The sequence below is a fragment of the Phalacrocorax aristotelis genome, chromosome 9 (genome assembly GCF_949628215.1).
Source record: "Phalacrocorax aristotelis chromosome 9, bGulAri2.1, whole genome shotgun sequence".
NCBI lineage: Eukaryota > Metazoa > Chordata > Aves > Suliformes > Phalacrocoracidae > Phalacrocorax > Phalacrocorax aristotelis.
The window spans coordinates 19,161,052-19,185,949 of record NC_134284.1 but is presented as its reverse complement, the minus strand read 5'-3'; the positions used below and the strand labels follow the sequence as shown (position 1 = coordinate 19,185,949).

The 24,898-nt window shown below is 40.0% G+C and overlaps 1 protein-coding gene across 1 annotated transcript in view; it reads right to left on the bottom strand.

Annotated features, from left to right (window-relative positions):
• TDP1 (tyrosyl-DNA phosphodiesterase 1) overlaps window positions 1-24,547 on the bottom strand; it is a 53,882-nt gene extending 29,335 nt beyond the window's left edge. Inside the window, exons 1-12 of the mRNA XM_075103697.1 lie at window positions 24,458-24,547; window positions 23,227-23,777; window positions 21,606-21,649; window positions 20,878-20,933; window positions 19,898-19,994; window positions 15,681-15,715; window positions 12,677-12,769; window positions 10,868-11,038; window positions 9,761-9,839; window positions 7,847-8,032; window positions 7,003-7,051; window positions 3,832-3,898 (exon numbers count right to left, since the gene is read on the bottom strand). Coding sequence (XP_074959798.1) covers window positions 3,832-3,898; window positions 7,003-7,051; window positions 7,847-8,032; window positions 9,761-9,839; window positions 10,868-11,038; window positions 12,677-12,769; window positions 15,681-15,715; window positions 19,898-19,994; window positions 20,878-20,933; window positions 21,606-21,649; window positions 23,227-23,773 — 1,424 coding nt within the window. The 5' untranslated portion in view covers window positions 23,774-23,777; window positions 24,458-24,547. The remainder of the gene's footprint in view (window positions 1-3,831; window positions 3,899-7,002; window positions 7,052-7,846; window positions 8,033-9,760; window positions 9,840-10,867; window positions 11,039-12,676; window positions 12,770-15,680; window positions 15,716-19,897; window positions 19,995-20,877; window positions 20,934-21,605; window positions 21,650-23,226; window positions 23,778-24,457) is intronic.
• Window positions 24,548-24,898: the final 351 nt, after the last annotated feature.

The window sequence follows — 24,898 nt, the reverse complement described above, 5'->3', positions numbered from 1 at the left end:
AGACTGCGTAATAGAATAATAAACCCAAAGAACCAGAAGTGGTTTCAGATGGGTACAATATCTCATTTAATCTATTCTTAACACAGCTAAATTTCAGCTTCACCATGGAACTTTCCTGGCATATTTCAGAAGTAAAAAAAGCCAAAACAGATTGCAAAAAGCCCAAGATAAAATACAAGTCCAGTTGCTTTGCACAGCAAGGATGAGAGTGTATGTCAATATAACAATTTCAGGCTACTTCTAGTCAAATAGGCTTAACACATTTTAAGCTGTAAACTTTTCACCAGAATGCAGCTGGCAGAGGATGTACGCAGGACTGATCTCATGCTACAGTAAACTTCAGGCATATTCAGTCTCAGAGATAAATATGGTAAGTTAAATGAAGCCAGCTTTGAGAAATTTTATGGAGCAAAACCACAGCTTGAAGTAGTTATCTTTTTGGCTGTTAGAGGTCATGGTACCATGTAAACTAAAAGCTCAAGTGTGGGGTGAGAAAAAGGAGTTATGTGAGCAGGTGTTATCAGAATTTGAACATTAAAACATAAAAACCTTTCAGGTTTTTTTTATTCTTTTACACTCCTAGGACTAGAACTCCTTATCACTAATACAGCTTAACTCTGACTTTAGACCACTAATCCTGACATTTTTACTAGTAACTTGCTGCTACTTCCTCCCTCCCAGTCTTTTGTGGAGTCAGCAGCTTTTCTTTTTAATTACACAGACTCTAACATGATGATTAGGTGCATCAAATTAAAAAGGTAATCTACTTTCCAACTCTTAAAATGCAACAGCTTTTGCCCCTCCTATCCCTCCATTTTTCCAATAACTATTTCTGAGTTTTACATCATTTAGGGTTTTCTGTGGAAAGGAAGTGGGAAAAAATGTTCTCTACCATGAATAAGGTATCTTTTGCAATATAGAAAATACTTTGCACTCATGTACGCTGCACTACAAATGTGAATACTTACAGGTTGTTGCTTTCCCACTTGCAAAATGTCAGAACTATTTTTAAAATGTTTCATAAATATTTGGTTTACTCTGCAGTGAATTTTTGAGTTTGGAAAGGAGGCTACTCTGCAATCACAGTGCATTTAGCTGGAAGACATACAGTAAGTATCAACTGCCACCAAAGTCTGATATTTCTGGCACAAATGAGGTAAAGGCGCAGACACAGGCCCCTTTATAAGTGGAGCTACTGAGACAGAGAAGCCAGACAATCCTAACATCCTGAAAATTAATCTGTGCAGACATGCTCAACCCATAAGCAGAGCCAGGAATAACTCGTTTTCTACATCACCACCTCTTTCATCATTTAGTTCTTTTTTCAAATAGTGTATGGGTTTTCCATCTCAACATCCTGGCAACAAGGCTTTAGCATAGTTAAAAAAAGTCACACCAGTAGTCTCAACCATAAGAGAACAGCAGGTCCTCTGTGTACATGCTCCATACTTCCCATCTTTTATGATGTTAGGTGAACAATACTGTAGTTCTTGGAACTGAGAAGGAAGATAATTATTCTTCGAAACTCTATAGGCCTAAAGAATACATAAAGCTCTAATACAGACACGATTATGGACTTGTCAACAGCAAGTCAAACAAGCTCTTTTTGAACAAATTTCTTCCATTCTTTGAAAATAAAAATTTATCAAGGTAACTGCACAAACATGAGGCATGCAGTATTAAGAGTCAATCAATTAAAATGAGCATTAAAATACAATGTTTTATGTACTGCTAAAGCTGATCAACTGTTTCAAAAGCAGCAATTAGCAGAAATCATTAAGCATTGGAAATCCCTCCTTATCAATGGGTAATAAGGAATACTGAAAGGAAAAAACAGCAACCCTACCAGAGAGAAAGCTGAGCAAATTGCACCATTTACACAGTAGCTAATCTAACAAAGCAGTCTAGTAATCATTTGCTATGATCAGAAAAGTGAAATCAATATTAAGTTTAGTAACCTTATTCTTTTGAGAAATTACTTTTAGATATTTGAGAAGTTACAATTCAGAGCTGCATTACAGGTTAGTTAAATACACTCAACTGGCAGAAGAGAGAGAAAAGCAGTCCACAGACAAAAACTGTATGCCCAGCAAAGAAGTTCTACCTCTTTGGGTGAGACTACAGGACACCATTTTCCAACTCCATTAATCACTCCCTACTTGTAAAAAGGAGCTATTATTTCTCCCTTACCGTAAGTATAAGCTATTTCTCTTTTTTCAACTCTGGTAGGATCCCTAAGTTCTTGCTGGTTTTGTATAATTTTCCAGTGAGGTAAACACAAATTCCTCTAACCCTTCTGTTGCCCAAAGCTTTGCATTAAGGCAAGTCTTTAAAATAGCTCATCTTATATGTAACTCTGTTGAAACAGGACCTACTAATTTCTGTCTGTCTCAGGCTACCACGGATAAGAAGCTGCTATATGTTACCTGCTCTATGGTAACAGCTTACATATGGGCTCTCCTTAAGGGCTAGTGTCTTGTATTACTGCAGGGTAAGAATCTGCATCCGGGTAGTCACTACAGAGCAGTTATGCAGGGCCACTTGTCATCAGCAACCAATCCAACAGATGAATTCAAAACTGCTGTTTTGCTGCCAGAGCAGGACCATAATATGCCCAATGAGATAAGCATGTGGGTGTTTTCTCATTAAACAAGACTAAAACAATGAATGGTCTCATTACTTGATAATGTTCTGTGCACTAAGAGACTAACAAAAAACCATTATGTTTTTCTTCCAATAAGATTCTTATAAGGTATATGCTTACAGAAACCTGAATTAAGGCTGCATAAGCACCCCCAGTTTTATTATCTCCTCACTTTCTGAATCATGACTGAACAATCTTTAAGTCTTGAAGGTGTTCGTAGCTTTCTTGATTTGCTGAATGTGCTCAGAGGGCACACTTCAAAGGCAGGAGAGACAAAGCCTCACATACTTTCTGTTTCAGTTCCATTCCTTGGACATTGACCAGCAAGGCTCACAGCGGCTACCACGTTCACTCCAGAATGGAGGATGCTCTCTGCAACTAGCAATTGTATTCTCAGCCATCTGAATACATACACAACTTTACAAACTTTTACTTAGATATGGGTAAAATATCTTAACAGTGCAACTTCCACCTAGAAGAGTTAAAAGTTTCTGGTGAAAGGAATGGGGAGCCGTGGTCTTGTAAAAAGTTACCAGGTTTTTTTTTTTTTTGATCTGCGCAAAACAATTTTTCCCATTGTTCTGAAAACATGCTTAAGTTTTCAAAGATTCAGCCAGAGGGAGACATCTGGCATGGAATGTGTTAGAATGTTAGATTTTGGCAATATTAATAGCAAATGAAAACAAAAGTTCTTAATGGAAAATGCCAGGCACCTTTAACAAAATATGATATTACCATAAGGGACTGAGAAAAGCAAACAAAAAAGCTGTCCTAACCCTGTTGTGGCTCAGCTGAAATCCTGTTAATACCAAGGCAGAAGTGGAAAAGTGAAATACAACTCTAACAAAAAAAGAAAAATAAAAAGTAAAAAGAGGAGTAACATTATTCCAGTTCAGAGAAGGAAAGCTGAAACAAAACTTTACAGAAGCCAAAATCTGGTAGTGTCCTCCATTAGCAACAGTATCCCATATAATTTTTACAGGTAAATAGCACATTTTGACTATGCTTTGGAGATAAGACCAGCAGATAAAGAACTAAAGGCTTTTATTTTAAGGAGTTTAAGAACATGATGCTTCTGATCATTTCCCCTTAATTTGCTTTTAATACTCAAACATTACAACATTGAAAGTTTAAACATGCAGTCTAAGAAGAAAATAAAAAAACCCAAAGAATTGAGTTCTACTTACTGAAAATAGGAATGCAACCACAGCTGTTTCTGTGCTGTCTGTATACTGTATGGAAGTGAACCACCAGCTTAAAGAAAAAAAAACCAAAACCAACATGTACATGGGGCTTTTGAGAAACATTCTAAAAGCAGCAAGCATCTTGGGGAATAAGTTACTCATACTATCCTCATGACTTATTTTCAAAAAACTATTAAATGCTCCAGTAGTATAAAATGGTATATAGGTTCACTTTTCTTTCATTCTTATAATTTAGCAAGTTCCTAAACACTATGTATCAGATTTACATTAGGAAAAAACAGAAAGAGTATACAGGCTATAGAATTAAGTCCTCTTAGAGGACAGATATTTATGGGTAATTTTTTGTATGATAACACTTGATATCAACAGATTGGAATCATTACCCACACAAGCTAGAGGAAATACAACAAATAGCTTTCAGCAAAAAAAACCCAAACAAACGAACACTATTTTAAAGAGCAAAAACTTCTCTGATGAAATGGTATTTGTATTGATTTGGTCTTTGGCTAAAGCGTGTTGTGATTTCTTGAAAGGAATCTAACAAAGAAGAATCAGCCATGGCATACTGAGTACTATTAGTGTTGTGCATTAAAAACATGATGCAAAACCTACTGTATTTAACCTGTCCTAAGACACCATAAGGACCTGTTACAAAAGCTTTACTACTCTCAGGGATGCACTAACTGCAGGAGCACAAAGAGCTGTTCATTTGCACAGAGTCATGTAATTCACCAAGTTATTTCACAAGATGAAAGAAATGACAGTAAGGAGTCATTGTGCAAATTGCATCTCTGACTTTCAAGAGTATCAATTTTGCTAAACAGATGCTGTAGACAACTAAATGTATTTCAAAAAACCCTAGCTTACTTGGCAGAACAAGACATTCCTATAAACTCACTGGCTGCAGTTTCTACATATGTCCAAACACTGCTCAATTCAGAGGAAAGACAGAGTGCTGAAAGCATTCCTGCTAGCCCTGTGTTCAAATTCCACCAATTCTTAGAAGAGCTCATCAGCTACTCTACTTCATGCTACATCAGAGCATAGATATCCGGTTTGGAACAGGAACACATGTTTCAGCAATGCCAAAGAATCACTGAATCGTGGAAACTGGAAGCACCATCCAGAGATCCTCTAGATGAACTCCCTTCCAACAGAGCATGTTGCTCAGTACAGTGTCCTGTAAGGTTTTGAGTATCTCCAAGAACAGGGACTCTACAACCTTTATGAGCAACCTGTTCTACTTAAACATCAGCAAACACTTTTGCTGTAAGGGCACAATGGAATCTCCTGTATCTCAAGTTATGTCCATTGCCTCTTGTCTTTTCCCTGGTCACCATTCAAAGAATCTGCCTCGACTCTGAATCCTCCTATCAGGTATTTATACACATTGAAATACCTCCCTGGAAAGTTCTCTTTGCCAGGTTGAAGAATTATCCAGCTCTCTCAGCCTCTCCTTGTAGGACAGATGCTCCAATCCCTTATTAGTCTTTGTGGCCTTCTGCTGGACTTGGTTCAGTATGTCCATGTCTGTCTTGTACTGGAAAGCCAACAGCTGGACACAGCACTCCAGATGTGGTCTCATCAGTGCTAAATAGAGGGGACAGGTCCCTTTCTTCAGCCTGCTGGCAACATGCTTCCTAATGCAGCCCAGGATGCTGTTGGCCTTCTTGCCACAAGGGTGCATTGCTGGCTTGTCTTCGGCTTAGTGACCACTGGCATTCCCAGGTGTTTTTCTGCAAAGCTGCTTTTCCCTGTCAACCCCCAGTGTGTCCTGGTGCCTGGGGTTATTCTTGCCCCAGCACCATACTTGGCATTGCCCTCTGTTGAACTGTGTGAAGTTCCTGTTAGCCCATTTCTCCAGCTTGTACACTTCCTTTGAATGGCAGCACAATCTGATATATCAACCACTCTTCCTGAGTTTGTACCATCTGCAAACTCACTGAGGGTGTACTCTGTCCCACCATCCACGTCATTAATGAAGATATTAAACATGTGCCAAGCATTGATACTGGGGCCACACATCACCACTAGTGGCTGGCCTCCAGCCACTTCATGCCATTGATCACAACCATTGAGGCCTGGCAGTTCAGCTGGTTTCCAATCTGCCTCACTTTACACTCACACAGCCTGTACTTCATCAGGTTGTCTGTAATGATGTTTTAGGAGGCAGTGTCAAAAGCTTTATTAAAGTTAAGATAAACAATATCCAGTGCACTCCTCTCATGCAAACCAGTCATCTCGTCACAGAAGGACATCAGGTTAATTAAGCATAATTTCTCCTTTATAAATCCATGCTGACTACTCCCGATGACCTTCTTGTCCATCATGTTTGGAAACGGTTTCCAGGACACTCTATTCCATCACCTTCCCAGGGATCAAGGTGAGGCTGACAGGCCTTTAGTTCCCCAGATCCTCCTTCACACACTTCCTGAAGACAGGAAAAAATTCCTTTCTTTCAGTCCTCATGAATCTCTTCCAATTGCCTTGAATTTTGAAGACTAATCAACAATGGTCTCACACTGACATCAGCGAGCTGCCTTAGCATGCATGGGTGTAACCCACATAAGTGCTTGCTTTTGAGAAACAGGAACTTCACTGCATCAGAATACTACAGCACCTCTTCCTCTTTCAGGCTAGCTGCGACTGTGCTTTCTAGACAATTACACTGACTTCATAAACACTAACATGGGAAGACTGAACAGAACAATTACATATGGCAATATTAAAAAAAATTACTAATGAGTAGTGAAACATCTTATTCTCCATTGTATCTGATGTGCAGGATAATACTGCAGAGAAAACACAAGGAGAACTTGGCACACTCAAACCTGAGTTTTCTGCCAAAATGAAAGTATGACTGGAATTCGAACAGTGGGCAAGAGCTGCTTTTTCCTATACAGTGACATATGAACGTGACTATAGAGACTTAAACATTATCTACCAATGCCCACAAAGGTTCTTCTATTCAATCACAATAGAAAAGCTGGCATCAGAGCTTCAGTAACAGTAATAAATGAATTCTACTGCCACCTGTTCTACCAAGTTCTCAGCAAGATGACAACTTCAGGCTCATTCAACATCAACCACTGAAGCGATTTTGCAGGACATTGTGACCACAAAAAACTAATATACGGGCCTTCATCTGCTTACCGGGATAGCCTTCCAGACTTTGCCTCACGTTGTTCACAGTAGGATAAACCTTCAGTGGGGGAGAGAAAAAAAACAAACTAACTTTAATAATGCAGCTCTAGATACACAAGCTGTCAATTTTCAAACAAAAATCACCTTAAAGAAAACTTACTTAAGACACAAAAACCCCAAAGATTAAAAGCTTTATTTTCCAGAATGAATAAAACTAAACTGCAGCTTAAAACTAGTAATGTGCCAGGAACAAAGATATTTTTACATCTCTTGCAGAGCTTACCAAAATTAGTTAGCAAGACTCAATCCTGCTTCAACCATTTCCACGGTGGTCAAAGTAAGCTCTTAATATTATTTTATGAGCTTTCAGACTCATTTCTCAAATACGAGTATGCAGGGGCAATTAGCACACAGTAAGGGCATAGTTTGACAACACTTTTCCCTTGATTTCACAAGATCCTTCCACAAACTTGTTTCTGCTCCTCCCCTTAACTGTGCTAATAACCTGACCAAAATAACCAGGTTAGAAAATAATTTTAGGTACTAATCACTAAGGGTTCAGTTACATCTCAGTAGCAGAAACAGCTGTATCTACAAAACTCAATGGAAGACAAGCTATAGAATGAGAATATAATTTTGATTAGATTATATATACTCCAGTGTATGAAGATAGTAATTATAGTACATTTTCATAGCATAACACACAAGTAAGTGTCACTAAGCGGTATCCTTACAATTTCAGGATGAAAACTACATTAATGTCTTCCAAAGGTTAAAAGCAAACTAATGACTAAGATTTAAATAACAAATGAATAAACATTAGATAAAGGTCACTAGCACCTAAAAGACATACCAAATGAATTGGAACATCACATTTAAGGAGACTTGTCACACTGCTGCCTGCAGCCACCAGGCTCTCCTGGAATTCCGAGCACAGCCATTTGGACCCATCAGCTCCCATTGAACCAATGCTTGAGAACTGTCCAACGACAGGCCAGGATTCCTGCGCTGCTATTGGCGAAGCATGCTCTTTCAAAAGCTAGTGAAGGAAATTAAGAGATTGTTAGACTTCAACAGGCAAAGAAAACCTTAATCAGGGGGTTGATACTGCCTCTGATATAATAAATCGTCTAGAATTCACTTCTGACAACAGAAGAGATTAACATTCATACTATCTAACTTTGCAATTAAAAAATTCATCAGGCCCTCCAAATAAACCCACTGTTCCATCAAGATCAAACATCACAAATTTTTTCCAAAAGCACCAAAGCCAACCATTAAATAATGGGTAAAAAGAATGCTAGCAGCTCTTCCTAAAAACATGAAACATTAGCTTCACAAGTCACAATAAATTAAACAACTAAATCTTTTTGTATTTGGTGGTTGTTGGCCATAAAATTCCTCTCATATCCTAAAGCCCCAGCTACAATAGAAGCCCAGAATGGGGTGGGGGGAACAACAACAAACAATTGAAGACAAAATTGAAATAATCCTTTTGGAGGAGTTCTTTAGCTGTGAATAGAATTTAGAGTCACATTTAAAACAGACGGATATAGGCACGTATTAAATTGTATTTAGTGGCTACCTTTTTGTCCTCTCTAGAGAGGACACATAACTAAATTGCTTCAGTCATCAGTGTAGTGCCACCAGGTCTATCTGCATTGTCACTAAAAAACATTAACCTTTTTAATCACAGAAACATTTGCCACAAGACCATCATTGGCCTTTAAAGGCTTTTTCTGTTTTATTTTGTTTTCATTCAACTTCTTGCTAGGCAAAAAAACCCATGCAGCCAACATACATCAGGAAGGGCAAGCTCTTTATGAGCAAGGGGAGGTCTAAAAGAGTAACCTTGTTTTAAAAAGCAACGTGATAAATAGATGTTTTGTATGTCACTGAAGTTTGCCATGGACAGCATTAGAATTTCACATAAAATTCATGATGGAATTTGAAATAACGTCACTTCAGCAGGAGATGCAGGTTGAAAATTCCCCGATTATGAGAGGCATTTAGCAGGTGACATGAAATACCTTACCTGATTCTAAATAAATACTGAAAAAGGAAGGGGTCCTACAAACTTGAGATATGCAATTTTGTATGAAGATTTACCATTATGGCTTACCTAAATGATGTGGAAGCAGGTGGGGGTAAAAAAAAAAAGTCATGTTCCTAATTATTCATAATATTAAAAAAATATCAAAAAGAATCAAGATCTTAGAAACATAGTAGAACAAAACTAAAAACCTGACTGAACTGATGACATCAGCTATGTGCAAACTGGTTTTTGATTTGACATTTCTTTGCCAGGTCATTATGGAAAAAGAAACTTAACATTTAAGTAAATAAAATAGGCCTGTTCTCTATGTGCAGGCAAGTCTGTACCAACACATCTTTCCTCAATGAGTGCCCTTGAAAAAGGCTAATTTGGTTCCCAGTCACAAGAGACTGGATTTTAACAGCATCGCACTTACTAGAGACACCAACAGCAGATAGGAAGTCATCTTAGTGATAGTCCCTCCTCAATATCTGTAAGCACATGACAATTCAGACCACAAGCTGACCACGGTAATAACGCCCAGGAATATTATGTGCAAAGTCTACACTGTCATAAGTTGCAAGCTTATATTATTGCTAACAATCTGGAAAAATGTATTAAAAGATTGCTGATTACTGCTGGAAAAATTGAAAGGAATTGAAGAATGCTCTCCGAAATTATATTCACAGTTAAAAGTTCTTGTATTAACAAAAAAGGTTACAGTTTTAGTACCTTTCTGAGCCTAAGATGACCCCACTTTTCTTTATCACTACCTTGATATCGTCCAGGGGTAGAACCAAGCAGATACACTCTACAGAAAGGAAAAAACAACACCAACTTATTTGCAACTCTGGAGTGCTTCGGTTTGCAAAGTATTAAGGTATTCAAGTAAAACCTAACAGCAAGGTTGAACATAGAAGTGCAACCAAAAACATTTAATCTTTCACACCTAAGATTTGCATTATAAAGAAAAGTGGATTTTCAGCTTTATAATTTATTATTAGTATCCTATATGGCTGTTATGCACCACCAGGCTGTTCTATAGCATAGACGGGAACTGCATCTATTTCTGTGAACAAAAATGCAGAAGATAGAGGACGACAGCAATAAAAGTAAATAGCTCTTGTTGGGCACAGAAGCGGGCATGTAATTTTGAGGAAAGCCAATTTATTGCTACATCCAAACCAGCAATTCAAATACCTTATTTCAATGGAAATGCATGATTTATCTGTTAGAATTAAGCATCCTAAATTATTTTAAGTAATATCAGCAATGTGATATTTGAGAAGACTGTTTCAAGAGAAAGTATATTATTGCTTAACATAACATTGCCTACCAGACACGATCCATGCATGTAACAGGCAAAATTCTATACATACATATACAGATTGAACTTTGCCTTAAAAGTACACAAGCCTATTCTTAATAAAATCCTCATTACAATAACCTTTGCTTATATGATCCCTCTTAGATGACAAACCAAATACAACTCAGTTTTTTCTACCAGTAATTTTATTGGAGCAAATATTTAAGCCAGAATGTCTTCAATGAAACTCAGAGTCCCTATTACCTACAGCTACCTTCTGTCAAGTTACTGCTGATGCACCTTCTTTCATTCCTTTAAAATGCATGTTTATAAAACTAGGAGTTGGTCAATTCAACATAATCTGCATAAGACAGATTTTAAAAACTCTTGAAGGTAGACTTGTGTTTGAACACTTAAGTCTGAAACAAGGTAACCTTACAAAACAAACCCATGGTCTAATCGATCCTAACAGAGATGTTTAATTTTTTGGAAAAAAAGCATGCAAGTTACTATAAGCACAAGATAACATATACCTTGTCTCTGATAAATCATGTTCTTGAATCAGATCTATCCATTCCTTGAGCGTAGGAGAATTGTAAGCCATCAAGTAACTTATTAAGTCAGATTTAAAATTAGTTTCAGATTCACCAGCAGAACCAGTTGTTCCCTGAGGTAGCCTTGGATATAGAGGGCTTAGCCATATTCTAAAAACAAAGCCACAAAAACAAGGACACCACATATTAACACATGGTTTTAGCAAGCGATTAAAGCACTTCTGAAGATCCTAAATGAATACTAGACAGATTTATTGTTATACTAACCACAAAGCATCTTCCTTTACTTACAATTACAGAATCGTCAAGTCTTATACTCAATACCATAAAACTAACACTTTCAAATGAAAACAACAATCTCAACACGTTTATCCATGCACACATTTCAGCTTTCAACCGTGTTGAACAGGCCAGGCTCAGACTTACCAATGAGTAGTCCTTTCATCAAGATTTTCTGTATGAAAAGAACACTGCAGCACATTCTGCTAAGCTACTGGTTTGTGCAATGGTATAGAAAAACACCAAATAGGGTACCTGAAAGTTCTGCATGGTTTGAATAGTAGCCTACAGTGATAACTTGCCTCTCCAGAACTTCCATCAGAATAAAATAGAGTGGACACTACACAGGGAAAATATCTAGCATTTCTTTCCAGTCACACATTATGTAGCTATGGAAACCAAAGGCTCTGCATGATCAACTTTACAATGTGTTGATACTATCCTTTGTAATTCAGAAGCCTATAAAACAGAGAAGCCAGTGAACCATCATATTGGTGATATCACATATTACTGTAGTGTGCAAAAGCTAAAAGAAAAACACTTTTAATGTTTGACAAGGAGGGCAACTTGTTAAGCATCCCAAATGGACATTTTCATGGCTTTCTGAAAAGCTAACTGCTGTAAGATACTAAAGCCATCCCTAAGTAAAATATTTAAAGACAAAAAATCAGTGGTTATGTTTTTGCCACTCAAAAAACCTTCTGAAAGCTTGCCTCAGACAACTGAAAAGCCTCAAAATCTTACCATATTTAATGGCAGCAAAATAGATGTCAAGGTCACAGTAGCTTCTGAAAAGCTGTTTTCCATTAGTTTGATGAAGAAGTCTTATATCCTGAGTTACTGTGGAGATCTAACTAAAAAATCATCCCATAAAAATAGCCAAGAAAACAAGAAGTTGGGGAGTCCTTATATTAACAGGTCACTTAGTTTTGTTTAGAGCACAAAAAATAGGACTATGTCCCAAGCCGGCCCTTAAATTTTAAAACTTCTACCAAAAAAAAAAAAAAGGAAGAAAATTCCTTCCAAGAATACGATACTGGGTGGATACCAGATTATCTACTGTATTAAGCAACCAATAGTGCCCAGCATTTATCAGGTTACGTTCTACAGTCACAGCAGAAGCAGAACATCTGCACAACCACATTATTCTTGCAGCATTAAGATAATTCTTAAATATATGCTTCAGTACTATAGAGTACTTCATAGCTAGGTAGTTTTTTCATAAAGACAGCCTGACATAACAAATGATCGTAAGTCGGTCAGACTGAATTTAAGGTAACAGACACCTCAGAACACAATTTTGTTTACAGCAGAAGGCAATTAGGGTTGAGGCTCAGACAGCTACCACCATTCTAGGTTTGATTTTTTTTTTTTGCAGGATAGCTTTACTTTTAGCAGTGTAAGGCTTGTAGCATTGGATCACCTGGCCTAGTATCCGGTCTCCAGTAGTAGCAGAGACCTACAGAAAGTATTAAAGTAAACATACACTTCCTAGAGTTTGTTGCTTACCCCTGAGTTTTCTGGTGCCAATCTTCAGCAATAAGATTGGATGTATGTATCACAACTCTAAGGCCTTCTTCATATAACAGCAACATCATTTTCCTTTAAAAGAAAAAAGATACATAACACTTCGTCTGTTTCACATACATGGAGAGTAGGAGATAAATTAACAATTCAATAAAATGCTCCAAGATCATTATTTTCAAAAGATTTGTTCTGCATAGTGCAAACGCTTAGACTTCAATCCACGTGCATGCCAAACTCACATGGCAGGCATTAGACTATCCTCATATATTTTGTCAGCAGCATCATATGATATATTCCAGAGTACAGCTTAACATCTCATGCAAATGATTTCCCAAAGCAAAAATTAATATTTGCACAATGCTTCCTATATTTATGTTCTTCAGATTAACCTATTCCTTTGCAGATAATTAAAAAAAATTAAGGAACACTAAAAGGCCTTTTACTTATAGTTGAATTTATTAAAACCTAGTTCTTTTCTCTTAAAGTGACAACTTTTAAATAAAAGATGATATGTAGGTAACTAACCATTGGGATGGCAAAAAAGCTATTTATCTACCATAAATCTAATCTCAAGTTACAGCTCAAAGAGTTTTAAAAGTAGCAACTGAGTTAAAAAATTTTCTGTATTTTTTGTAACATAAGTGCTCAAGTTTTCATATACAACTTTTAAACAGTTGTGTAAAGACATCATATCCATGTGACCCTGAAGGATGAGATGGCTTCCGTAGAAACCAATGCTCAAGAACAAAAGCTCTAAGGTGCACTGGTTTTGGCTGGGGTAGAGTTAATTTTCATCACAGTAGCTAGTATGGGGCTGTGGTTTGGACTTGTGTTGGAAACAGTGTTGATAATGCAGGGATGTTTTAGTTACTGCTGAGCAGTGCTGACACAGAGTCAAGGCCTTTTCTGCTTCTCACCCCACCAGCGAGTGGGCTTGGGGTGCACAAGGAGCTGGGAGGGGACAGCTGACCCCAACTGACCAGAGGGATATTCCATGCCATATGATGTCGTGCTTGGCATATAAAGCTGGGGGAAGAAGAAGGAAAGGGGGCATGTTCAGAGTGATGGTGCTTTGTCTTTCCAAGTAACCATTTTGCATGATGGAGCCCTGCCTTCCTGGAGACGGCTGAACACCTGCCTGCCCATGGGAAGTAGTGAATGAATGCATTGTTTTACTTTGCTTGTACGTGGGCTTTTGCTTTCCCTACTAAACTGTCTTTATCTCAACCCACAAGTTTTCTCACTTTTACTCTTCTGATTCTCTCCCCATCCCACCAGGGATGGGAGCGAGCGGCTGTGTGGGGCTTAGCTGCTGGCTGGGGTTACACCACAACAAAGGAAAAACATGTTTGTTTTCATTGTTGTCACATGGTGAGGCAATGCTATGCAAATCATATCAGGCTCAAATTTAGACAATTATTTATTCAGTAATTTCTGCTTTTAATGTTAGAGTTCAGCAAACTAACATTCAGGTACCTGCACATGTTTTCCTGTGCTTACTGCATGGTTTATGCAATATGCAAGACCCCCAACTGTAAAATAGTTCCCTTTATCTGTGTTACGCCTTGATCTAAGCTCACATTAAGTTCACAGTAACCTAAGTATTTTACAGCAAAATGAAGTGCAAGATTAACATATATAAAAGTGATAATGACCAAAAGACCACTACCTCAAAAAAAAAATCATTGATATAAATTTTAAGTTTTACATCATACAACAGAAATGATGTGAATTTAAGTCTTTAAATTTGATGGGGTGAAATCTGTTAAGTTTCTCTTGGAATAAAATTGTTTCACTACCCACCAAGATCCCATTTACTAGTCTGCTACCCACCTGTTGTGTTCCATCTGCAGTGGAACATACATTCAGAGATTCACTACTCAGAACAACCCTTTGAAATACAGGGTTAAAGAACTGTAGCGTTTAACATCACTATCACTTATTTATCCCACAGCGTGGTGGAAGAAAGAAATTTGAAGTTGAGCATACAGAGAATGAGAGCTGTTGCTTCAACTGCTTAAGTGAAAATAAGCTAAAGCTTTAAACATGATCAATTTGAAAAAAAAAACCTCAATTCCTTCTATGTCCCTCACTAAACCTGAGAAAGAAGCCAAGACTCATTTTTAAAATGCTGATTTCTTTCCTTTATTTGCATATTCTTTTCCAAACAGGCAAGGAGGTGCTTTCCACCAGAAACACAGATGTACCTTAAGTGGGCATTTCAGATCAATGCTTTAACATAAAGTCATGTTTTTTTAAAGCAACTTATACAAAAGGATTAATTGGTTTCAAGGCACTACAGTATTTTTTTAATTAAAGATCTTCACTATGAGATATAAGATTAAATCTTTTTCTATTTGTAGCTTGCAATCTGCAAAATCCCCTTTGTGACACTTCTATAACATGAAGTTGGATTTGTTTTGTTTGTTTTTAAAGACCCCAAATTTCAGTAATTATTTCCAGATCATCCATGTCAACTGCAAAAACTGAGCAGTTAATCAGCATTTTGTCTGACCTGCCAATGACTGATCAAGTCTCCATTGCAGTTTTGGTATTAAGGCACAAGTTAAGAGCCAGGACCTGCAGTTCACTGACTTCAACTGTCTGACTTGCATGCCTCATATCTACCCAATAGTCTATTTGTTTCCTTAAACTAGAACAATCCTATCATCTAGAAGTACAAAATAATTAAGGAAATTTTTCTTTAAGACTCAGCAATTTCTATGAAACCCAGTTTTATGGCTTTAAAGTAATTTGCAGATAAATGAGACAGATACACGTAGAACATGAAGGATATTACTTTTAAAGTTCATCAATATACATTAGGCCTTCAGAATTATGTTTTCACAAGCACTAGTAATCTTTCTATCCCACAAATACTTTAAGACACTAGACACTAGTTACTAGTCCAATTATGGTAACTGCATGTACCAACTCTGTGGTCACCTTTAGAAATGGAGGTTTCTGCTTCATAGCTTTTACTTACGTATGGTGAGTTCCAAACGCAATATCCAGTTTAGCCTATAAAATCAAAGAGTTGATAATTAAAAATTCCTATTGTGCATTGCTATATACAAGAATGTTAAATAAGGAGAGGCTTCTTCATTTTGTTTCATTTCACTGCTCTCTAGTGGACAGATCACAAAACATATTACTTTTCCTCTCAAGATCTTTAAAAGTACTCTAATTTCTAGAAGTCAGACTTTCAATATCAATGCAACTCTATGTTGGAACTGCCACAGCAGAATTTCTGCTCTCTTACCAGCAATATTTTCAGAAACAGTCAGCCTTACAGAAAAGGACATGAGGGTCCTGCTGGACACAAATTAGAATCAGAGGCCACAACCTGCCCTTGCAGCAAAGATGCCCAACAGTGTTCTGGGCTGTATTAGGAGCACTGTTGCCAGCAGGTCGAGGGAGGCAATCCCTCCCCTCTATTCAGCACTGGTGAGGCTACACCTGGAGTACTGGGTCCATTTCTGGGCTTGCCCATACAGGAGAGATTCAGACATATTGGAGAAAGTCCAATGAAAGGCCACTAAAATGATCAAGGAACTGGAGCATCTCTCCTATTAAAAAAGGCTGAGAGAGCTGGCACTGTTCAGCCTGGAAAAGAGAAGGCTCAGAGGGGATCTGACGACTGTGCACAAATACCTGAAGGGAGGGTGCAAAGGAACGGGAGCCAGCTCTTTTCAGCAGTGCCCAGTGACAGGACCAGAGGCAATGGGCACAAGCTGAAACACAGCAGGTTCCCTCTGAACATCAGGAAATGCTTTTTTACTGTGAAGGTGACTGAGCACTGGCATGGGTTGCACAGAGAAGCTGTGAAGTCTCCCTCCTTGGAGAAAAAAAAAAAGAGAGCTTACCACCTTTGGAAGAAGGGGCAGGTGACTCAGGAGGACTACAAGGATGTTGTAAGGGTATGCAGGGAAAAGATTAGGAAGGCGAAGGCCCAGCTGGAACTTAAACTGGCCACCACCATTAAAGATAAAAAATGTTTTTATAAATACATCAGTGACAAAAGGAGGGTCAGGGAGAATCTCCCTCCTTTGTTGATGTGGAAGGTAACCTTGCCAGGAAAGATGAGGAGAAGGCTGAGGTACTTAATGCTTTCTTTGCATCAGTCTTTAATAGTCAGACTGGTCACCCTCGGGGTTGTCAGGCTGGGAGATGGAGCTAGTATGCAGAATGAAGTCCCAGTGGTTGAAGAGGAGGCAGTCACCAACCTGCTCCTTCACCTGGATGTTCACAAGTCCATGGGGCCAGATGGGATCCACCTGAGGGTACTGAGGGAACTGGCAGAGGAGCTCATCAAGCCACTGTCCATCATTTATCAGAAGTCCTGGTTAACTAAAGAGGTCCCAGACCTCTGGAAACTAGCGAATGTGACACCCCTCTACAAGAAGGGTCGGATGCAGGATCCAGGGAACTACAGGCCTGTCAGCCTGACCTCAGTGCCGGGAAAGGTCATGGAGCAGATCATCTTGAATGCCATTACACAGCACGTGTGGGACAACCAGGGGATTGGGCTCGGCCAGCATGGGTTTATGAAAGGGAGGTCCTACCTCACTAACCTGGTCTCCTTCTATAAGGTGACCTGCTTAGTGGGTGAGGGGAAGGCTGTAGACATTGTCTACTTAGACTTTAGTAAGGCCTTTGACGCTGTCTCCCACAGCATTCTCCTGGAGAAGCTGGCGGCTCACAGCTTGGACAAGTGCACTCTGCGCTGGGTTAAAAACTGGCTGGACGGCCAAGCCCAGAGAGTGGTGGTGAGTGGAGTCAAATCCAGTTGGCGGCCGGTCACGAGTGGTGTTCCCCAGGGTTCAGTGTTGGGGCCGGTCCTGTTCAATCTCTTCACTGATGATCTGGATGAGGGGGTTGAGTGCACCCTCAGTAAGTTTGCAGATGACACCAAGCTGGGTGGAAGTGTTGATCTGCTGGAGAGCAGGAAGGCCCTACAGAGGGACCTGGACAGCCTGGATCATTGGGTCGGAGCCAACAGTATGAGATTCAACAAGGCCAAGTGCTGGGTCCTGCACTTGGGTCACAACAACCCCATGAAACGCTACAGGCTTGGGGAGGAGTGGCTGGAGAGCTGCCTGGAGGAAAAGGACCTGGGGGTGTTGGTTGACAGGTGGCTGAACATGAGCCAGCAGTGTGCTCAGGTGGCCAAGAAGGCCAATGGCATCCTGGCTTGTTTCAGGAATAGCGCGGCCAGCAGGAGCAGGGAGGTGATCGTGCCCCTGTACTCGGCACTGGTGAGGCCGCACCTCGAGTATTGTGTTCAGTTTTGGGTCCCTCACTACAAGAAGGACACTGAGGTGCTGGAGCGTGTCCAGAGGAGGGCAACAAAGTTGCAGAAGGGTCTAGAGCACAAGTCTTATGAGGAGCAGCTGAGGGCGCTGGGGTTGTTTAGTCTGGAGAAGAGAAGGCTATGGGGAGACCTTATCGCTCTCTACAACTACCTGAAAGGAGGTTGTAGTGATGTGGGTGTTGGCCTCTTCTCCTAGTAAGAAGTGATAGGACAAGAGGAAATGGCCTCAAGCTGTGCCAGGGGAAGCTTAGGTTGGATATTAGGAAAAACTTCTTCACCGAAAGGGTTGTCAAGTATTGGAACAGGCTGCCCAGGGAGGTGGTAGAGTCTCCATCCCTGGAGGTATTTAAAAGAAGGGCAGATGTGGTGCTTGAGGATATGGTTTAGTGGTGGACTTGGCAGTGATAGGTTAGCAGTTGGACTCAATGATCTTAAGGGTCTTTTCCAACCTTAACAATTCTATGATTCTATGATATTAAAAACTTATCTGGACACTGTCCTGGACAACTGGCTCTAAGTAACCCCGTTAGAGCAGGAGAGCTGGACCAGATGACTTCCAGAGGTCCCTTCCAACCTCAACCATTCTGTGATTCTGAAGCATATAATGACTGTTACAAGCAGCTTAACGGCTAACATTGCAAAGAAAAGGACAGAAGCCAGGGAGAAATTATTTTGGTGTTTTGTTTTTTTTTTTTTTAAATCAGTGCTCTGCTCTTATTAAAGAATATTTACAGTACAATTTCTAGGAGAGAATGAAACATGAGTTACAGTTGTTAAGAAAACACTTTTAGCCAATGATAGCTCCAGCATTGTACCTAGTTAATATGGACGTTGAGGAGAAAATTAAAATATTCACATTCCATTTTGGGGTACCAACATAATAGAATGCATGTACACTACCAGAAGAATCTGAGGCAGTATACCCAAATAAGAAAATGATCACAAATGCCATCTTCCTTCCCCTGCTACTTATAATTAACTACACTGACAAGTTTATCGTATCAGACATATTACCTTCCAATTCCTGTTGTGTGTGAAAAGGAAACATTATATGCAGAAATAATGAATTTATTGTTAGCATATTTGAAATCCTCATCTAAAATTGTTGCTATTCCACAACTTAGTGCAAACACCTGATTAGTACAGCACACAGCAGTCCAGAAATCCTGGCCTTGAGAACTCACTATGTTTGATATCAATACAACAGTCTTTAGGAAGCTCAGGGTTACCAGACTGCCTGAGAAAATTCCAAGATCAGCCTCTTCCTAACAAAGAATAAGATATCCCCTTGATCATTAACACACTCCACCTTGGAAAATCCTGAAACACTGGCACAATTGTCATAACTGCATCCTTCCCCCAGGCTGAAGCCAATAAATTTATAACTCAGGAGCAGCAAGAGTCAGCATAACATCAGAGAGACAATGGCATGTGCCAGAAGTGTGCTTACAGCAATTTAAACAGTATTACGGAGACTGCTTGTAACAGAATTTTCTTGTGTAAAACATAGTCAGACAAATAGTAATTCTTTGAACAGACTTAAGGTGACAGTGACACTAGGACTAAGTTTTGCACTTTACAGAAAAAGTGCTTCCATTTCAGCCATTACAAGAATTCGAGCGCAGCATGTTAGTGGAGAAGGTGTGAGACCTATGACATTTTTGTGGGCAGCTGTTCTGTGCAAACCTTTTGCAGGTGACAGTCTACCATAATGACAGACAACCAGGAACACAGTTACCATGTTCCTATGGTCCCGGTAAGTATATTCCTTAAAGCATAACAATAAATTCTTGACTTCCCATATAAGATGCATCTCTCCTCAACCATAACATGATTTTTGAGTGCAGATAGTTTAATTTCAAACAAAGTATAATATAAATGTTAGTTACCTGACAAAAGCTAATGTTGTCATAAGGGCGTGCTTGGGCAAGCAGTTCAGCTTTGGATTCTCTCTTTTCACCATGAACTATCAACAATGGCTTCTTCCTTAAATAAAAGGAGATTACTATTAAAACAGCAAGTGAATTAATAATCAGTCTAAACCACTCCTTCATGTAGCTATGACTTCTGGCCCCCAAAACTGATAGCCCAGCAGGAACATGGCACTAAAATCTATACGCCTTATTAACTAACTCAAAAAAGCAGTAACTATAGTAGAACCTCTAAAAGACAGACACTAGGAAACTTTAATTAAAAAAAAGGAAAGAAGACGGGAAGTGTGGAATAAACCATACACCAAAATAGAAACTAATAATACAAGATCTTATATGGAACTCTTGTCTGTATAGCTAAGACAGATAAAAGTGCTCAAAAGTATTGATATACACAGTGTGTATCTAAGACAATTTAATCATTGTTACCTTATGGAGAAGATGGGAAGAATGAGAGGGAAAAGGAGAGGGCTAGGTCTACTCTGACAGTTCATTTGTTAATACTCTCTTCTATTGTATCATCCTGAACAGTTTTGCATAGTTTTCTTGTGCCCCTCCTACTGTCCCTCCCTTCTCTTGCATGGCCTTGCTCTTGGCTCAGTAAACTGTATTGCAAAAAGCGTCTTGTTCCACCTTTATAGGTCATCTACTGCATTGTCATCGTGGCCCACAATGGGATCTCATAGGTGTTATTTAATAAAAATCAGAAACCAGCCATACTGAACTCTGACCATTTAGCAGTCTTGAAAAGAGGCAAGAAATCAACAGAGGACTACAACTGTGGAATAGGCATACAAGGAAAAACAAGTCTTTGCATATGCAATCGGTAACAGTAATTTGCAACTGCAAACAAGCATTTATCATTCAGTTATAACAGCAACTTGCATGAACGGAATGCTTGGAGACCGTAACATTTCATCTTCATAAAATACACATACCTGAATTCCTCTGGATACTGTCTTACAAGCCATCCCACATCTATACAGTAGTTAAACTTGTACATAAGAAAAACAAAACAGATTCATTAAAAAGAAAAAGCAGAGTTTGTCAGAACAATGAGTTACAGCAGAAAAGCCTCCTATGTAAAGTCACCGCTCAACACCACTTCCATCACACACAGCATGTTTTAAGAACAAGCGTATTTTTGAATTTTACATGCCTTCTTTCATGTCTCTTCACAATTTGGGAATGAATTTAAGTTATTCAAAAGCATGTATTAATGTTCATAAAATTTAACAAGCAGAAGAAAAGAATCACATACACATCATCTAAGAGCTTTGGTTCAAGAACCATCTCTTTGTCATGTGCTTATAATATGAATGATAGCAAAAGCTTCTATGCAAGAACAATAAAATATCATTCCTAGACTGCAAGGCTTTTTTCTTTCAAAGAAATCATTTACATGCACATAAATACACATTTTTCAGTTGCACACTCCCCGAAAACAGGGGAGAGGAAGCAGTCTTATAATTGCGTGAATTGTAAGCAGAACAATGGATGACTTTTGTATTTCAATAAATAGTTGTACAGTTGAAAGCATTTAGAGCTTCCTCTGTATTTTAAAAGAGTTCCCTGCTAATATCAGCTACATGGCACAAACAGGGATTATCAAGTTTAAGGTTAATAAAGTGAAATAAGCAATAAATTTGGCAAACTGAACACTCACCTGGGCAGAAGATATGAGAGTCCCAAAAAGAGGAGACAAAATATCTATTAAAAATATTAAAGCATAACTGAGTAAAAAAAAGGTTCAAGTAAACATTTCACATCTTGAATAGTTTGATAACTACCACAAGCACCAGATTGTTCACAGACTTGATGTAACAGCAACCTTCACAATCAAGTTTACTGTTTTGAATATTCAAGTCACTGATTCCCCTGTGGAACCCTTATGGTCTTATGTTGATAAAAACCATTAATCCTTTCAAAGTAGAAAACAAATTTTAAAAACTCATTAGGGGAAACACCAAGATCATATGGAGAAAGGGACATCAAACTACTCTCTCCTCTATAGAGAGTGGGCTTGAAGAACTGTGGCAAAGTAGAAGCATTACCTCTGCCTTATTGGGCAGAGGTAACATTTAAAGACTTATCCATTGCAGACTGACTGTAGGATATGTGTATCCTTTGAGTCCATTCATGGCAACGCAGAAGACTAATCCAACTGAGTGTTTATAACCTCAATCACTGAAGCACAGCAGCAACTTGAAAACATATCCTACAAATACCTTCTAGGATAAGCAAAATATTTCATGCTCTATCTCTACAGAAATCTGGTTTTGCAGGTTAAACAAATAAAAACCCTCAGTCCCTCCACCAGCTCAACTAATCACCTAGCAGGGCAACTAGTCCTAAGAGAGGGCAGGCCAAAAGCCACAACGAATTCACAAAGCAGACAAGAACACAGAGCAGTAAAGCAAGTGAACCTTAAAGACATAAAGCAGTAAAGCCTAACACCAGGCTGACATCAATAATCAACGCTCAGAGGGAGCACATGAGGTTGAGTAAAAGTTACAATCTAACTGTATAGGTCTTCAGTCATTTGTTGTCCCGCAAAGAACTACAAAATGTTTCTGCCTCATTTTACTGTATTTCTGTGCATAAATCTCTTATTAATGCTTGTTTCTGATTCAGTCTTGTGCTGTACGAGATCTCACTTCTGAATGGGGGGATGTTTACAGCTGCACAGAGCTGTTCCCCCTTACATTAAACTGCAACTACACAGCATTCCTGAAGCATCAATATTGTACACCAATGACTGACTTCCATCTTGACTTCTAATTGAGTTGAAATGGGCCCATGAACCCCAGCCATGGGACTTCAGAAGTACTACCTCGTACTGCATGAAGCAGTAGTGAATTGCTAGGCCCAAACCACTCGGCAGCATGGAGACAAGCACAAACAGCTACTCAGGGAGCGTGGCGAGGCACCACAGAAAAGGACCCTTTAACAGCCATGAAGGCAAGCGGTTTTCCCCAGATTAACTCACACAGAAAGCAGAAATAAGAAGCACCATGTAATTTGCCTTGGCTACATGCACATTAGATGTGCATGGTATAATTCAAGGTACATCAGGATCAGTATCAGCAAATTGTTTTATACACTGTACTTCTAAAAGAGAAAGGCAAAGATAACAGAACCAGCTCCTACAACTTGCATATTTAGAATATGAAGGCTCAGCTATACCAAGGAATATTTGCATTTAAATATACTCTCAAACTAAAAATAAGTATTCTCTTGCAAACAAGTCTCCCAGAAGCCCACTTCTGTAAAAGCCACTTGTTCACCTTTTATGTGCAGGGCTCCAGAATTATAGCTCTGTTCAATTCCTCTGACTTTAGTGAGAAAAAACCTGAAAGGGTTTCCTCCATTCAGCAGATCCCAGGTATCTTGGTCTTCACTGGGTGTTTCATTATACTCCTCTGCTTTCTGATTCTCTGAGAGTTCATCATCTTCACGAATATTCAGAGGGTGTTCTTTGGGAGCATCACGTTTTTCTTCTTTCAGTGTTTCTTTGTATGTGTGCTTTTCCTGATCTTCAGGCTCTTCATCACTACTAGAAAGACACCAGCCTAAGCCTTCTTGGCTAGCTCTCTGTTTTTCTGCTGGAGGCATTTCTGTAGAAATTTTTTTATCACTGAGCTTCAGGGGAGAAGCTTTTCTCTTGTGAGCAGCTTTCCTAGCTTCAGAGCACGGATATAGGGGCCCACTTGTTCTGCCACGTGCAGCATCCAATAGTGAAGATGTAGATGGTTTTTCACTGTCAGAGTTTTCCTCAGTACTTTCGTCACTGCTAGATACTGTCCATTTTCCGTGTGCACTTTCCTGAAGCATGTTCCTAGGGATTAAAAAACAAAACACGAAAAAAAGAATTGTGCATTTCTTCTATGCTCAAGTCTGGTTTCCTTCCTAGCTTCCATTTGGTTATTACTATGGAACCTCTCTTTTTGTATTTGGCAGAATCTCCATCCAACTTCTGACGCGGGAAAATTACATAGCACACAAGGCTTATTGTTCCTGTGCCCAGGAAACAAAGAAACAGTTACAATGGGAGCAACCGTCAAGTGAGAAGCATCTGATGTGGAAATCTCCACATGGAAAATCCGCTAGGATAGGGACACGCACGGGAAAACATTTTAAGAGAGCAATTCACATCATACAGGTATTTCTGATGCCGACCCTAACACTCAGGGGTCCGGGACGAGACGCAGGAGCAGAGCGGAGCCGAGCCGAGCCAGGGCCGCTCTTCCCGGCTGCCTCTGCGGAAGCGCGGCCGCCCCGTCCCCGTCCCGACGGGGCCCTCAGCCGCGTTTCCCCCCGGGCGGAGGGCGGCCGGGAGTCCGGGCGCCGCCCCCCTACCCTCGCCGGAGCCTGCGGCCGGGGGAAGCGGCGCGAGCCCGCGGGCGGGCCACGGCGCCTAGGACCCCGGTGGCCGCTCCTGCCCCACAGCTGGGCGGCCGCCACCCGCACCGGGCTCTCACTCGCCTCACCGCCCGCCCCCAGAGCGCTGCGACTGACCTGCAGGCCCTGCCGCCGGGCCAGCGCGCCACCAGCCTCAGATCGGGAGGAGAAGGCCGCGCCGCGCCCCGCCCCTCCTCCCGAGCCCATGGCGCGCGCCTGCTTTGAGCCAATCAGCACCAGCGCAGCGCTCGCCTTCGGGGGTTGGCGGGCCCCGGGGCTTCCCGGTCTCCTTCCTCAGCGGTGCGGGGGCGGCCCGTTCCGTGGCGGGGCTCTGGGGTGTTGAGGGACCCTCTTGTAGCTACGGCGTCTCTCTTAGAGCTACTGAACCAGGAAAACAGTCATGTCTTGGTGACCTGAAGTAGTCTAATAAGTCATTTATTTGTCGTTTTTATTAGTTCAGGGCAGGTGTGGTATTTGCATTCGTTCATTCAGCTCAGTGTTAATTACTGTGTCTGAAGTGCCCCGCTAATGAAATAACTGTGCCAAGGCTTCAAGAAG